The sequence below is a fragment of the Cinclus cinclus genome, chromosome 6 (genome assembly GCF_963662255.1).
Source record: "Cinclus cinclus chromosome 6, bCinCin1.1, whole genome shotgun sequence".
Classification (NCBI taxonomy): domain Eukaryota; kingdom Metazoa; phylum Chordata; class Aves; order Passeriformes; family Cinclidae; genus Cinclus; species Cinclus cinclus.
In genome coordinates, this window is record NC_085051.1 from 19,869,347 (window position 1) to 19,887,094 (window position 17,748).

Below are 17,748 nucleotides of genomic sequence, written 5' to 3' on the forward strand. Positions count from 1 at the left end.
GACCAGAGTGTTGCTCTGTTCTGGGCACTGGTGAAGCTGGACCTAGAATCCTGTGTTCAGTTTTGGACCTCTCACTACAAGAAAGACATTGAAGTGCTGGGGTAATGAGACTGGTGAAGGGTCTACAAAACAGGTCTTGTGAGGAGCAGCTGATGCAGCTGGGGTTGTTTAGCCTGGAGAAAAGGAGGCTCAGGGGAGACCTTATTGCTCTCTACAACTGTCTTCCTTTCAAGGACATTGTACCGAGGTACAAGGACACTGTACCGAGGACCAGGCTATTTCCCAAGTAACAAGTGATAGGATAAGAGGAAATGGCCTCAAGGAGAGGTTTAGATTGGATATTAGGAAAAAATTCTTCACAAAAAGGGTTGAAAAGTATTGGAACAAGCTGGCCACAGAAGCTGTTGAGTCACCATCCCAAGGGCATATGTAAAAGACATGCAGATATGTCACTTAGGGAAAAGATTTAGTGGTGGACTCGACTGTGTTAGGTTTGTGGTTAGACCTGATGATCTTAAGAGCCTTTTCCAACCTAGAGGCTTCTATGATTCTAAGAACTGAAAGTGTTGTAAGATCAGAGTAGATAAAAGAGTGTGAGTACTCTCATCTATTTTAGCTATAGCAAATATGAAGTATTACAACTTTTTCTGATTCTTCTTCTGCCTGACATCAGACACTGTCAGTTAAGAGATGCATTACCTGGGACATCCTGAGCAATGTAAGCACAGTGGCCTCCCTCAGCCACCTTCTCTGGGAAAAGTGTGCAAGTCAGAAATGGATTTTGAGTCCTGCAGGATTACAAAATCCCTGGAAAAAGGGAAATACCTGGGTGTTTATGTAGCTTTTCTGCTTACTTCTGGAGCATGAACTTACATTCATATTTCAAAGGGCATGATGGATGACTAGATTTTATGCACAATGTGTGTGGAGACTGAAAACTTTCAGGGTACTGTTATATGACAGCATCTTCCCACTTTGAGTCAGTTTTTGAGAGAGTTGCTTTGTGGAAATTAAGCATAGGTTTTCTTCTTGGGCTTTCTCTACTCTACTGGCCACTGTTTGTGGTCACCTATAACCCATAACTGGTATAATATCTACTCAATAACTATGCAACTAACTTTTATATTGTTGATTTGTGCTGCCTGCCCAGGCCTTCAAGACCCCAGATACGCACTACTAAAGAGGTAATGAAAATTAAAGACTGGTATCAGAAGCACGGACATTTTGTGATCCCTGTTGTCATTAACCCAAACTGCAGAAGGTTGGCTGGGGAAGTGAGACATTTACCTTCAATGAAATAGCTTTGATGTGGAACATCATGTTGACCAAGACTAGGGTCTCCTCTCAGAGAGTTAACAGTGAAGAAACCAGTTATGAAACTATAAAGGAGAAAGCTAAATGCAAACTTTGTCTTAAAAAACAGTGCAGGTGCTCCTCAGAGAGAGCCTGCATACTTATCTCAGAGCCCAGGAGTCTCACACAAGACGACCTTGTTTACATGAATTTTGTGGTTAAGCCTCAAAAATTGCCAGGTGCCACCTGGATTTGAGAGTTCTGTATTGTGTTCACTTCAAATAAACTGTGGTTAGCACCACTGTTGTACAGGGAACTCAGAGGGAGAGGGATAAGTGAGATAAACAGCACTGCAGTGTCTTTAAAAGGCAGAGGGAACACAGAGTGAGAGCATGCATGAGAGACAGCAAACAAGCTTGACATTTGGAAGAAACTGGGTAGACATAGCAGCAGCTCTACAAACTGACAGCGAGCTGAAGGTAGGCTAGCAGTATTAATGACAGCATCCCAGATGCTTGTAGGACATCCCAGTGTTGGTTCCTTGTCCTGGTTTAATGGGCAGGTCAATAATTTTATATGTGCTTCCTCACTTCAGAGGTTGCTCTGTTCATTTTGGTGAGACTTTTTAAAAGCGAAATCTTCCTTGATGTGAATGAAAGTATTGCAATCTTGCTTGTCTTCAGAAGTCTATGAAATACTGTGATCTGGGGGAAAAAGGCATTTCTTTTCCCTTTTCAAGAGAAAAAGAGGCAATACTGAACAGAACAGTTTGAGCTGATTAAATAACCATTGCTGGAGATTCATGCCTGGGGTTCCCTCTGTAAGAATCTGAGCAGGATAGGCAAGGTTGAAAAAAGATTGTTCAGTGTGACCCCCAACTAGAATAGCAGAACACAGGCACATTTTGCATGAGTAGCAAGAAATTCCTAGCACTGGGAATATTTCTTGCTCTCCTGAGAGAGCTGCTGTAATCTCCACTGCCTGGGAGCTAGACAATTCAAAAGCATTTGATAAGTAGCCTGTTGGCAACAATTAACTACTGCAGAAGGTGAAGCTCTGATAACCTGAGAGGATGTCTATGTCATTCATTTATTGCAGGACATGTTCAATGAAAGAGGAAAAGGAAAAACTGCTTGAACTTTCTTTTAGCATGGGTAAAACCCTGTCTGATTCATTTGAGCTGGTGACTAGTAGCAAGAGTCAGGTCATGGCTTTGGGGATGAGTATGGGTATTGCAGTGGCCCTTACTCAAAGGGTCAGAAGAGCAGAGAAAATATTAAGTATTTTGCATTAAATGTACTCCGTGCTGGCTGTTTCTTTACAATGACTTCAATATCGTCCTGAAGAGGCATTACTCATGGTGTAAGAGATTCTGAAGGTGCTGCTGGTGATGATGAAATTACACAAAATTGCATAGGGTGCTCTGTAGAAGAAGGATCTGTGGGCAGTATAGGGCAACGAGGTATTCAATTACTCTGCAGGTGTTAGGAACAGAGAATGATTCACGGGAAATGGGTTTCTGCCCATAGCATAAATTTCACCTAGTCTGTCACAAGATGCAGACAAGAAAGTGAGACAGTAGAAATGCTCTGAATACATCTGTGCACAGCTGCACCTCACAGATCTGTGAACAGCAGAATACAAGCACGCTCGTTGCCAGGCTGGATCAGCAATGGACAGCAGGGGATTGCAGTGCAGACACAGATATTTGGGAGTATAGGCAGCTGTGGGCAGATGGGGACAGTGGTATGGGCATCTTGCTCTCAGTGGGATGGAGTGAAGAGAAGCTGGGAAGAAAACTAACCTAAATTTTAGTGGTCAAACCTAATGAATGATTGTAAAAGTGAAACTCAGCTCTTCAGGAAAGAGTTCATCAGACATATGTCATTCTGCATGTGGAACTTAATTAATGCATGCAGTCCTTTCCCAACAGACTCTGAAGGGCTACTGAAATGATGTCTTATTGAAATGTTATAGATTAAATAATCTCAGAAACCCTGGGTATAATCACTTTGGACCATGACTTGGATGTACTACTTAATGAAGGACACCTTCTGAAAAGACACCAAACTGAGATTTCTAGCAAGTTATGTGCATTACTAAGTGATGATAAAATCAGTAAAAGAAATCTCAGGTATGTAATTTCTAGTTCTCGTGCATTGTCTTAAGGTACAGTCTTCCTCGTTTTTAGTACTCACAACAACCAGAGCAGTAAAACCAAAATAAGTCAGAAAACATAACTCTGTACAGTTTGTTTACCTTGTGCATTTCTCATAGCCAGGTTATGAAAAATAGGTTTAATCACTTTTGTTGTTTCTATGCAATTTTATTTTCTGTTCCTGATGCAGTAGCAAAAAACTTTCCATGTTTGAGGTGAAAGTCTTGTATTTAATTTTATACACACCATATTTCCATGGAAACCACGTTGATATTACTTTTAGCTGCACCTCTATGAAAGCTAAACTTAGGGTCAAATTTACACAGACATTTTCAGATTTCCAGTACCAGTAATCCTTACAGAGAGATCTCAGCAAGGTACTTAAATGAACAACTAATGTACAATGCATGAATATTCTCTCATGATGGAAAATGAAGCCGCTTTGCCTTGCTGTATCCCCTTTGGAGTTCAGGGAACTGTAGTGCTTTGCATCAACAGAGGACACACTCCTCCTGCTTTAATGGAGCTACTTGTACTTATTAAGCACATGCTAAAGTACCTTACAAAACTGGGGCCTGAATAAAGTCTACACTGGGATTGAGTGGTATGTGCTGCTCTGCCCATGTGGAACGCCATGTATGAAACACTTCTGACCAAGTTCAGAACTAACAAGAAACATGAGAGCAGTGGGTTTGCTGATTTAGATAATATAGCATGAACACACAAAATTCTACCCTCAGACACCAATTGAGTTCAGTTTCACATTAAAAAAATTACCAACTTTCAGAATGTAATGCTGTTGTCTATAGTAGCTTTACTTTTGGTAAGCGCCGTCAAGCAAAAGAAGGAAGGGGCAGATTTGGATGTTTACAACAGAATGACTAATGGCTTCATGTAAGGTGCACAGGTGATCAAGTAGACATGTGATGCCTCAGGATCAAAGTCAAAATAAATTTGGGAATTCATCTCACATATTGAGTGGACAGCCTTTTCTGGGTCTGTCAGTTCAGTAGATGTCTTGGATGAGTAATGACTTTCAAAATATTTCTTTGTTAAAGTGATTAGAACTGTTCTATTAAAAATCATGACTTATTATTAATTTCAGAAAATATGCTAACATACATCTTTTTATTTCTCAGGTGATCTGGTATCTGTGAGGTTGCAGATGCTGGTAGCATCACAAATGGACCTACCTGAAGAACTTCAGCATACATATACAAAATTTTCTGAATGGAAATTCAAGCTTTTTAAATTGCGATCGTTTGAAAAGACACCCTCTGATGACAGCCAGCACATAAACAAAGATCAGGCAGAAAAGGCTGTTTCTTCAAACAAAGAATTCTTTCTGCATAAAGATGAAGCAGTGCCAAATGGAGAAAAGACAGAGTTAATGGGCAATAGGCAGGCACTTGAGGAAGATGCCCATGCCATGAAATCACAAGACAATATATCTCATCAGAACAATTTGAAGCAACTCTGCCGCATCTGTGGAATTTCATTTAAAACTGATTGCTACAAGAAAACATACCCAGTGCATGGGCCAGTGGATGATGAAACTCTGAGTCTTCTGAGAAAGAAAGAAAAAACAGCAACCTCTTGGCCAGATCTTATTGCTAAGGTTTTCAAGATTGATGTGCGAGGGGATGTTGATACTATTCATCCCACTCGATTTTGTCACAACTGTTGGAGCATTATACATAGAAAATTCAGTAATACTCTATGTGAAGTGTATTTTCCTAGAAACAGCACTATGGAGTGGCAACCCCATTCCCCAAACTGTGATGTGTGCCATACTACCAGAAGGGGAGTCAAGAGAAAAAGCCAGACCCCAAGTGTACAACGTGGCAAACGTGTCAAAACCACTGAGGAACATGCTCAGCTAAAAAGAGGTGTAAAGAATCAAGCACAGATAAACAACAAAAATTTAATGAAAGAGATTGTCAATTGCAAGGATATACATCTGAGCACTAAGCTGCTTGCAGTTGACTACCCACTAGATTTCATTAAATCCATTTCTTGCCAGATTTGTGATCATATTTTGGCAGATCCAGTGGAAACAACATGCAGACACTTGTTTTGCAGAACTTGCATCTTTAAATGTATCAGGGTTATGGGCAGCTATTGCCCCTCCTGCTGGTATCCTTGCTTTCCTACTGATCTGGTAACCCCAGTGAAATCCTTCCTGAACATCCTTGATAACCTGAGTATAAGATGCCCTGTAAAGGAATGTGATGAAGAGATCTTGCATGGAAAGTATGGCCAACACCTCTCTGGCCACAAGGAGATGAAAGACAGAGAGCTCCATAGCTACATAAATAAAGGTGGCCGACCGAGGCAGCACCTTCTGTCTCTGACGAGGAGAGCTCAGAAACATCGTCTGAGGGAACTGAAACGTCAAGTCAAGGCTTTTGCTGAGAAAGAAGAGGGCGGTGATATAAAAGCTGTATGCATGACTTTGTTCCTGCTAGCTTTGAGAGCAAAAAATGAACACAAACAAGCAGATGAACTGGAGGCTATAATGCAAGGGAGGGGATCTGGACTTCATCCTGCTGTCTGTCTGGCCATCCGAATCAACACGTTTCTCAGCTGTAGTCAGTATCATAAAATGTACAGAACAGTAAAAGCTGTCAGTGGGAGGCAGATCTTCCAGCCTTTGCATGCTCTTCGCACTGCTGAGAAAGCCCTCCTACCAGGCTATCACCCATTTGAGTGGAATCCTCCCCTGAAAAACGTATCCACTAACACAGAAGTGGGAATTATAGACGGACTATCAGGACTGCCACTGTCAATTGATGATTACCCAGTAGACACAATTGCAAAGAGATTCCGATATGATGCAGCTCTGGTTTGTGCCTTAAAGGACATGGAGGAGGAGATCTTGGAAGGCATGAAAGCAAAAAACCTGGATGACTATTTGAACGGCCCCTTCACTGTGGTAATAAAAGAGTCCTGTGATGGAATGGGAGATGTCAGTGAGAAGCACGGAAGTGGGCCTGCTGTCCCAGAGAAGGCTGTTCGCTTTTCTTTCACAGTCATGAACATTTCTGTAGCACATGGTAATGAAAGCAAGAGGATCTTTGAGGAAGTAAAGCCCAATTCAGAGTTGTGCTGTAAGCCTTTGTGCCTTATGCTGGCTGATGAATCAGATCATGAAACTCTGACAGCAATCCTGAGCCCCCTCATAGCAGAAAGAGAGGCTATGAAAAACAGTGAACTGCTGCTTGAAATGGGAGGCATCCTGAGAACATTTCGGTTCGTCTTTAGAGGAACAGGATATGATGAGAAACTCGTGCGGGAAGTAGAAGGGCTGGAGGCCTCAGGTTCCACTTACATTTGTACCCTGTGTGATGCTACCCGCTGGGAGGCATCCCAGAATCTGGTCTTCCACTCCATAACCAGGAGCCATGCTGAAAATCTGGAGCGATACGAAATATGGAGGTCCAACCCATATCATGAGTCTGTTGATGAGCTCCGTGACAGAGTGAAGGGGGTTTCAGCCAAACCTTTTATTGAGACTGTTCCCTCCATAGATGCATTGCACTGTGACATTGGCAATGCAACAGAATTCTACAGGATCTTCCAGATGGAGATTGGTGAACTTTACAAGAATCCTGATGTGTCTAAGGAGGAGAGGAAGAGGTGGCAGTTGACTCTTGACAAGCACCTCAGGAAGAAGATGAACTTGAAGCCTATGTTGAAGATGAGTGGAAATTTTGCTAGAAAGCTCATGTCCAAAGAGACTGTAGAAGCAGTATGTGAATTAATAACGTGTGAGGAAAGGCATGAAGCTCTAAAAGAACTAATGGACCTTTATCTGAAGATGAAGCCAGTGTGGCGATCCTCATGCCCTGCCAAGGAGTGCCCAGAACTGCTGTGCCAGTATAGCTACAATTCACAGCGTTTTGCAGAGCTCTTATCTACAAAGTTCAAGTACAGATATGAGGGCAAGATTACAAATTATTTCCACAAAACACTTGCTCATGTTCCTGAAATCATTGAAAGAGATGGGTCCATTGGGGCCTGGGCAAGTGAAGGAAATGAGTCTGGAAACAAACTGTTTAGGAGGTTCCGAAAAATGAATGCCAGGCAGTCCAAAGTCTATGAGATGGAGGATGTCTTGAAGCACCACTGGCTATATACCTCCAAGTACCTCCAGAAGTTCATGAATGCTCATAAAACATTAAAAAGCCAAAGCTTCACCATTGATTCAGGGAGTAGTTTAGGTGACTCCTTGCCATTGGAGGTCTTGGAAAGCAATGATTCAGAAGAGCTTTAAATGTACAGCACCTTTGGTGTAGGGTTTGTGATGGTATCTCCCTGCAAGGAGTCAGATTCTTCTTCAAGCCTCTAGAGGTACAGAGAAGCCAGAAATTTACACTCCCTCTCAAGGTGTTAAGAGGAATTCATTTAATAAACACCGTGTGTGTTGGGCATTTCCAAGAGGCAATGCACTGGTGCATTTACCAGTTGTTATATGATATGAAAGCAGAAAAAAATTGCGAAGAAGGGTCTTTGTTTTGTTCTGGTCATGTTGTTTCTAAGGGATAAAATCAAAGTAAACAAGGTTTAATAGCAAGTTTTTGTTGGGAGGGAATATAATTGTGGAGAGTTGTGACAGTTGCTGAAAAGGAGCATTGCTGTTTGAATTTTGGTGACTTTTTTGTTGCTATTTACTTTTTAAGAGGGCTTGATTATTTTCTTGATGGTTCTTTGGGTTTTACAAGTAAAAAATTTGTCAGTGAGACAGCTGGATAATTGTTTTGGGATAAAGTTCAGTTATTTTTGTAGAAAATACTAAAGATGCAAACTTTGATGTCGCATAGTCTAGAAATATTATTTAACATGCATATTGTAGTACTGCTTAGGAGCAGATGATAGTATCATCATGCTAATTTACTATATGAAGATATAGGAAAGGTAGATGAAGTTTTTGAAAGATATTTTGATCATAGCCTGTTTACTCTGAAAGGCAAACTTGTGCTCCTAAATCAGGATTTACAGTCAGTACCTTGTGGTTATCTCATTGTATAAAGTACATTCAGGCTCTGCTGTGTAGCTCGTTGCTTCATGAGCATTTTAGATTTCTATGGTAACTTCAGTATATAGTATAATTTATGTTAGTACAGTTTTATTGAATGAATTCCTGGCCTCACTGAAGTCACCAGTAAATCCTTATTAATACCAGGAGGTGCACAGTTTCACCAGGTGAGTTTAGTCACAGCAGTCCCATTTCTCAGGAGATGGTTATTACCCTGATCAGATACGTGCCAGTAGGATATTTCCCTGACTGCTGCTCCATAACTCCAGCCATATCTGATACTGTACCTTTTCTTACCTGGCATATACCACGTGTACAGCCTCACTTGCCAAATCTGTAGGAGGATAATATTTATTAACCTCAAAGATAGTTGCTTACACAACTAGTTAAAAAGCAATAAACTCTCTTGAAATTTCTGCATGTCATATTTTTCACTATTACAGCTGTGTTTAGTTGGTAATTGTCTTTCTGATTTGATACTTAGTATATTCATAATTCATAAAATTATGACTTTAATTCACTGACATATTCATGAAACATACTCAAGTACCTGAGATGCCCTCAAATCATTCCACCTTTCAGATCTGCATCTGTGGCAAGGGTGTTACTATGTTTGGAGTAATGTTTCTGAAACAAGATTAAATGCGGAAACAATCAAAGCACGGATCTAAAAGAATCCACTTTTTTTTTTTTTCCATTTTGATGTGGCAGAAGTTGGTTTCTGAGTGTACGTGAACAATGATTTTAAAAGAATTAATGGTCTGAGGTTTCTTTTGTAGTATATTATTCATGTTGTTTACTGTATTTTTAAGCATCTGGCATTTACCATTTATGAACAATTAAAAATAGAATTAAGAGCTACTAATTAGTAAAAATAATGTTATTCTAATTATGCCTTTCTTTTGGTTTCAAATAATTAAATAATTACTTTTAAAATAGTCTGTAATTTAGGATTTAAGTTTAACATAATTTCTCTAAACATAATACAACACAGTGTTAAAAATCTGCAGTTGGAAATAATGTCTTTTTTTCTAAGCAGTCATGAAGGTTACAGCATTTTCTGTATGGTGTGTCATGTATATCTGCACTTACAGAGAGTTCATTTCTAGATTAATTTTTTAAAAAAAATTCTTTGAAAACAAGTATTTCCTATATAGCATAAAAACTATTTTTAAATAAGTATTGTTCTTTACCAATAAATGCAGACCATAAATAGAGCTATTTCCTAGGAAGTATAAATAGGAGGTATAAAAGAACATTCTCTAGAAGCTATAGTTTTGCAGATATAGTTTTCATATTTGGACAGTATATATGTCATTACACAAATAGTTGCATACTTTTTTTTTCTCTGTATTTGGAACAGCTGTTTTATCTTATGTTGTGTCCTTGAGTGTGCTTGAATGAATTAGGGGTTTGTTTAATAGTCTTGACTCATCTCATGGTGATTTTCACTCGATTTAAGTGGTATAAATAGTTTTCATTGCCTTTTGACCAAGAGTGAGTTTCAAGCAATCCAAACTCATCCATTGCAATGCATTGTGTCATGGAGTGAGGGACCAGACTTTGTTAATTTTGCATGTGTAATTTCAGTGACTAACCGAGACATTGTCAAATTCCAAACTCAATTAAGCAGACTTCCAATAGAACAGCAAGTGATTGGCCTCACTGTCTTTGAAAGGACTGAGTGAGTTTGGTCCTTGTATTATGTTTTCTTAAGACAAGCCTTGCATCCTGGGGTAACTCATCAAAGTGAACAAAATGTGAGTGGGGATACAGGAACGCAGTGCTGTGTAGCAGTATTCTTTTGTGAGATATTTTAAGCTATAAAGTCACATTTCACTCTCTACCAGCTCTGGGCAGAATAGCTGACACAGAGAGGTACGACTATTTCTTTTCCTTTTTTGTATTTTGAGACTTGAATCTAGTTTAATCTTCTATTTCCCCATTGTTGACATCTTTCTGTAAATCAGTTGAGAATTTTGACCTCATTAGAACATACACTGAAAGGGTAGGTACCTGCAAGTGAAGCTTTTGTAAACAGAGCTGAAATAACAATGCTGCATGCACACCACCATGTGGAAGGCAAACAAATCCTGACTGCAGACAGGTACAACATGTGGTTATGCAGCCTGTTGTTAAGCTTTCTGACTTTTAAGAGGCTTTAGAAACATGGAGAGACTTCTATTCATGGTACTCTTTCAAACCTTCACATTCTCTTTTTTTACATTAATAACTGGTAAAAATCCTTCAGTAATTCAGTAAATATCACCTTGTTCTGAAATTGTACTGACTGTAGTTTTCATTGTGTATCTTATTTTGTTTAGTTTTGTTTTATTTTGTTATATTCTTGCGTTTTGTACTGTGAATTGCCACGATTCTGCTATCACGTGTTTTTTCTTCCTCACAGGAAGAATTCTATTGTCTTTAAACAAATCAGCTTTGATTTTCAGTCAGGTAGTTCAGAAACAAAGCCTAGATATTTACTGGATCCTAATTTCTGACTACACTGAGTTATTTGCTTTATTTTACTGCACGGCTTCATAATTTTACTTTTTCTTACTGTAGTACAGTTTCTTATTTCATTAAACCAGTTTAAAATAAAGGTCTTATAAATATTGAAGTTTCTGACTTTTTATTCCTTACCGTTTTTCAGCTATGCACATAAGTTCCTAGTCTTAGTTTTCATTTAAATTGTGGATTCTTTTCACAGTTAGGCTGTTTTAATACCCAGAGGCAGCTGTGATTCCAGCCCTGTTCTGGAAGTCACTAAATTAACACAAATGAAGATTACTCTCTGAATCTCAGCAGTCCTTTCAGCACCCTTCCTCACAAGCAACTTTTTGACAGAACACTAAACTGATATAAAACCAGTTTTATTTAGTATGTAAATGCATTTTGGTTCATTTACAAATACCATCCCAGATTTTATGTAAAATCAGCCTTGCACTGTTATCACCACACTAATACATTAAGTGTCTTTTGCATCAAAGTTTGGCTCCTCACTAGAGGTTAAGCTGTAAAGATTAGTTCCAATATACCTTTCAGTCCATTATTTGTAGCTTAGCTTTATTCTACTTCAGAAAAAACTTTCTGACTTCCATACAATGATATCTACAGGCTAAAAGATTTTCATAAACCAAGAAGTTTCAATGGAAGTAATGATAAAGCAAATTAAGCTACCTGATTTCCTGTGTAATCAGATAACCAGACATCTGATATCTGTATTTTATATGACCAACTTAGCTTTTCTATCTGACCTCAAGTAAAAATTTAGTTGGATGGAAAAAAAAAACGAGCCCCTATAAAGCAGAAACCTAAGCCTCAGACAGTTTTCTGGTAAATTAGGATGCTATAACTCTTTTACTCCTAAATCTGTAATAACTGACTGAATTTTACTTTCCTGAATTTTGCTCCCGTGGGGATAAGATGCAGAATAATGAGGCCTGTCACAGCTTTAGAGAGTACTGCTTTAGGGGACTGAATATGATGTAATTGTCAAGCAGCTGACCAGCTGCAACTACTAAGTGTTTCCTTAAGTGTTTAGGGATCTTTTGTACTTTTTCAACAAGCTTAATATTGTCCATGATACAAAAAGACACATTAGAGGGCATTTAATCAGTGGCTTTTCTAGAAACATCAGGAGAGATGTGCATTTTTAATACTCTTCCCCTGGCGATGGGCATTCTGAGCAAGTAGATGAGTAACTACCACCTCTACAAAGGAGGTCCTGCACATCTGTGCAATGTCCAGTGCCCTGTTCTTCCTGTACATGCTTATGCATTGAGAAACTGGACAGTTTATAAGGTTTTCATCTTGCTTTCTTTCCAAAATAAAATTTGGCTCGAGTTGCACAGTTTTCAAAGCAGAGACAACAAACTGGAGTCTGACTTTCAAAAGCTCATGCCTTTCCCCAAAGTTAGTCTTGTTTGAAATGGAATAGAGTAGGAAATCAAATATGGAGGGAGCTATAGCCACCAATCATGAAAATGAAGTCAGTCAATCCTTCTGTCTTTAATACATAGAGTCCTAGAGTAAATAACTTAAAAAATTCCTTTTCAATCTGAATTCAATATTTTTATTCTGCTTTGGGCTCCCACTTGCATTATTTCCACTCCTTTCAATGGTCTATTGGTGCAATGAGTCATTCTGAACTACAGCACATGCTTTAGTGCTACCAGTAAAGTTTGTGCTGTGCTTTTCCTGTAAATTAATCAGGTACTTCAAGGTCCAAGCACCTTTCAATAGCAGTAAAATCCATATATTCTTCTCATAGAAGCTGATAATAGCAGTAGAGTGTTACTAAAATATATCTGGGAACCGGGATGCTGCTTACTGTGGTTACAAAACACAGAGGTCAACTGAATGCAGATACAACAGAGATTTACTTTTGCACTTAAATCTACTTCATTTTACCTGTTAATTCTAACCTGCCTGAGCAAGAAACATCTTGTATTGATTAGCTGGTTTTGAAGACAATGAATGCTTTTGAAGTACATGACTCAGAAAATTAGCTACTTTCTGCAGTCTTGAATGCTATGTCAAGTGTCTTCTTTACAGGCTGAAGGTTGTATATCTCTTTATGTTCAAGTCCTTTCAAATATTTTCTATTTTACTTACAACTTCTTTTTCCTGCAGTAGGTACAGTCTCTGAGATGTGATTTCATCCTGCTTGTACAGCCTTTCACTGTGAAGCTGGAACATGTTTAACCAAGCAATTTTCCCCTCCTACTCTAATAAACCACACATTTAAATAAACCACAGCTCAAATATACAATACACTTATGTTATGGGCCCAATGAGGTACAATATAAAGTCTGACTGTGAATTGCTTTTTCCATAGCACAGTGTTAAGTAAAGAACAACAGCTCAGGTAGGAAGTGGAAGGGGTCACAGTGTGTGCTTACCACAGGCTGAGCAGCTGTTCTTAGCTCCCAGGGATTCAGGGAGTCACCGCAGCTGCAGGAGTCAGCTCTGGAAATTCAGAGTTGCTCCCAACATGCAGCAACCACACCACCAGTGCCTGAACTACAAGGCTTTATCTCAGGCTACATGTCACTTCTGCTAGGCCAGTGTTGAGCTTTCCTATTACCAAATATTTTCATCCTTTTGTATGTCTGTACCAGCAGACAAATTTGTCATACAGTGTGCTGTGTCCAAGGAACTTGAGATACTGGCAGTAACTGAAAGAGGTAACAGGCAAAAAACTCATACTGGATATTGCCAGGAAATTCAATAATTATGGGGAGCCCAATAATTGTGGGAAGTCCTTTGTTCTTGTAAAATGGCAAAGTGGCAAGGGGTATAATTTTGTTGTGTGAGTATATTGTCCCTTTTTGTTGGTGTTGAGATGATGTGGTTTTAATGTAGGTGTGGACCTTTTTGATTGATACAAATAAGTGAATAATGAAGATCTATTTTAATGATAATTCAGCTCTCTAAGACCTATGACTAACCTACAGAAGGGGACATTGACTACTGAATTTCATCAGTTTGAAGGGACTTTTCATGACCATGATATTAACTTAATCCTTGGAAATACACAGCACTGTATACTCTGAGCTTACACAAAGTAAAATTACAAAGGAAATGGGAAGCTGGCATTCAAATGTATGAATTTATACCCATATCAGGCTGTAGAGAGGGGAGTCAGGGTGATGTACTTCCCCTTTAGAAACTCAATCCAATCTTCAAGATCCCTCGGCACATGCAAAGTTTGTAAATGGAAACTTCGTATGGTTGCCCTTTACTTTTCTTTGCTGTTGACTTGGGGAGGTAAGGTTTTAAGGGGAGTACTGTGCAGACACATCTGTGTTGACAGGAATACTGTGCTCCACACACTGCTTTGTAAAGGAGTGGCTGCTCAGGGTCTGCACATAGTGATCAAATAGCTGACAGCTGCTCCTCTTTTCCTTTTTTATTCAGGGATCCAGCATGAGAGTTGGACTGTGAATACTGAGCTATTATTGTTGGCTCACAAATGTTGAGCTGTTGGTATTGATTTTCTGAAAAGATGTTTAGAGCAGTAACAAAAATAAAAAATAAAGTCAAGAATGATGAGGCTTCACAAATAGCCAATAAAAGAATCCACAAAAATCTTAGTAAACTCTTGGGCTATTCAACCTTGACAATGTCCTTTTCAATCTGAATCCAATCTTCTCCTCATGTTTTGAGCAGCCAACTGCATTTGTTTCTACCCTCAAAATGCTCCGCTGGCTCAATGAATCACTTTGAGCTACAGTTTGCACTTCTAAGCTTTCACAGTCTACACAGTCACCCTGGGAAAGCAGAGAAAGAAATGGGTAGTGGAGGACCTGGAGTAAACGATAAAACTCCTGTTCATCAGAAGGAATTTCTTCTGAAGTCAGTGGGAGCTCACAGCATGGAGTGGCTGTGAAGCTAGACCTCTTATCTGGCCTCATATGGACCTCCCAAGCATACGTGCTGTCTGTTTGTAAACTCTGGGATTTAAAGTATTTGATTTACCCATGAATGCATGAAAAAACACAGCCAATTTTATTATAAACTTTATTATCTTACTAAATCTTTAAAAATACAAACACAAAGCAGTTGATGATCATAGTAGTTAAAAAAAAGCAATTTAATTTTTACTGTGAGATTATATTCCACAACTGTAGCCAAAACTGACATATAATCACTCCATAACTCTCAAAACCAAAAATTAATTACCCAGAATGAAATGCTCCATATGTAAGCTTTCCATAATGGAAGTCCCTGAAGAAAACTGACCCTCAGTATTTAAATATTTCATTATTTCTGACACAAGGGACTTTAACTTTTGGTTAAAACCAGAGTAATTAGTCTCATTTTATTTCATTACACCAACAAAACTGGAGTAATTTGGCTATAAATTAGGTCAAATATTTCTAGAACTACTGACTAAGATAAAAAGTTAAAACGGGCACTATAATGTTCCTAATGCACAGATGGTAACAGCACTGACTACACTGGATAATTTCTTATCCTACCAGCAGTTCCATTAAACTGAATGGGAGTGAGTTATAGCATAAAATTCAGCACACAGCTTGGCTGCCTGTGTGTTTGCACAGCGCCCTCTAGGATGAGAGTCTTGTCTGGGTATTACAAAAATACACATTAGAGACAGAAAAAATTAATGTGCTTTGAAATTTAACAAAACCATTGAAAATAAGAAAATCCCTTCAAGCTCCAATAACCCACTTTGCTTCAACCATGTCACCTTTACCTGTGATTTCACTTCATCCCAGGTAAATACAAATCAGCAGTGTAAATCTATTCAAACAGCCTCCGAAGAAAGGACTTCTTCGTTGATGTTGATAACTTCATGGTTTTCTTTTTGCGCAATGGTTTCATGGGTGGCTTTTTCAGGCACATCAGCTTTTGGGGAGTTTGTAGCCCTTTGTTAAGGTCAACATGCTTGTTGCAGAAGTACTTGACATTTGCTTCTGAGAGACGTAGAAGCATGGTCTCTGAGAGATCCATACACTGTGCATGGACCCAGTGGCCAGCCCCACTGGAACATAGGATCATTGCAGGCTTGTTGAGTTCTGTCGAATAGAAAGGGACCCAGGTGTTAATGTCAATACTGCAACTGGCACAGCAGGTGATCCAGTAGCCTGTTTCTGATTCATCTTCTTCATCATCTTCATTGTAAGTATCAGCATTGTCTGCATCAAAGCTATTGGCTTCAGCACTAAAGCAAAACTCCTCCGAATCTTCAAATGGAGTGGAGTCTCCAGGGTCTTCACTTGATGTCTGACTGCAAATTTGCGTTATCAATTCTTCTTCCTTGTCCTCTTCTGCCCCTTTGCATCTCAAAATGTAGAAGTAGTTTGCATCTGGGATTATTTGTTTGTTGGCCCCTGGAATGCCCAGCAAAACAGACCCTTTACCCATATCACAGCCAAACCACATTCTGCAGTGTTTAATATCTGGTGTCCACTCTGGGCTCACATTTTCAACAATCTCTATCTTACTATCCTCCAGAACTATGGTGTTACACGCCAGCCGTTTCTGGCTGTCTGAGTGGTAGCCACCAACAAGGACAAACTCAGTGTCACTGATCTGGGTCACTATAGCACTTGACACTGATATTCCCCCTGGCAGGATGGTGCAGGTTACAGCTGGGCTGCCCAGGGGTAGATCAATTTTTAGCTTGTACAAGTTGGGGGACCTGGTGTTATTTTGAAGCGAGTGGCCTCCAAGAATGTAGATTGTATCACCTCTGGCAATTGAAACGTGGAAAGAAAGTCCATCTTGAAGCTCTGGAAGTATGTATGATGTACAGCATCCAAACTCAAAATCAATGAGAAACACAGATGGCAAGCAGTCAACTACACTGTTCCAGTTTTCAGTGGTTCTTTGTGCAAGAGGAGTATATGACCTCCCTCCAAACAGAACACTCACGCTTTTCCCCCGGCTATGAACTACATTAATTGTATGCCCATATCTAGCTTCAGGGACATCTCCACCCAGGTCTTTCTCAATGCATTGGAATGTCATTTTCTTGTTAGTTTTGTTTATCAGACTCATAAAGTAAATCTTATCAGAAAGGTCATTGTTAGGTGTTTTACCACCATGGATGATGTACTGGTACTCATCAGCCCTTGCATCGCTTCTGAGTGTGCACAGAGCAGGGTAGCGAAGAGGGGGAAGGTAACACGAGTCTTTAGAGAAGAAGGCAGGTTTCATTTTGAGCTCATTCTGCTTTATATCGAGGAGGAAAACACCAGTGGGGCAGGATCTCTTTGGCCATCCTTTCTGACCAAAAAAGAAAACATGTTCATCAAAATTCAGGAGAGAGAAGCCCGGCTGAAGCAAGGATGAGTTATTGACGGTGGATACCATCTGCAGCGACATTTTGTCCATTGATTGTGCCATACTGCGACTGAGAAAATAAAACAAACAGATCAAACATGCATTAGATACTATCACAATTATTTAACAGCACTTGAATAAATCTTATGGAAGTTATGCAGCAGTTCGCTCTCTGGAACCCACAAAGACACACACCCTTTTCTGCGTCTCAAGACATGAATCAAGCACGAAGCGTGCACCATTTCCGCGGTATTTGGGTATTTTGGCACACGGAGCCCGCTCACGGCGCTGGAGCGCCTTGCCGGGGCGGGCGCGGCAGCTCCCACGGGAACGCGGGCCCGCGGGCTGCTGGGGCCGGTAGTCCTCGCTGGGTGCCCGGCCCGGCCCGGCCCGGCCCCCGCTTGGCTTGTCCCGGCCCCCGCTTGGCTTGTCCCGGCCCCCGCTT

At 39.9% G+C, this 17,748-nt stretch overlaps 2 protein-coding genes across 2 annotated transcripts; one reads left to right on the forward strand and one right to left on the reverse strand.

The window, feature by feature from the left end:
* Positions 1 to 4,634: 4,634 nt before the first annotated feature.
* Positions 4,635 to 7,727, forward strand: RAG1 (recombination activating 1). The gene has a single exon (XM_062495360.1). The coding sequence runs from the start codon at positions 4,635 to 4,637 to the stop codon at positions 7,725 to 7,727; it is 3,093 nt and encodes a 1,030-aa protein (XP_062351344.1).
* Positions 7,728 to 15,758: 8,031 nt separating this feature from the next.
* RAG2 (recombination activating 2) lies at positions 15,759 to 17,366 on the reverse strand. Its single transcript, XM_062495786.1, has one exon. The coding sequence runs from the start codon at positions 17,364 to 17,366 to the stop codon at positions 15,759 to 15,761; it is 1,608 nt and encodes a 535-aa protein (XP_062351770.1).
* Between the last annotated feature and the right edge of the window lie 382 nt (positions 17,367 to 17,748).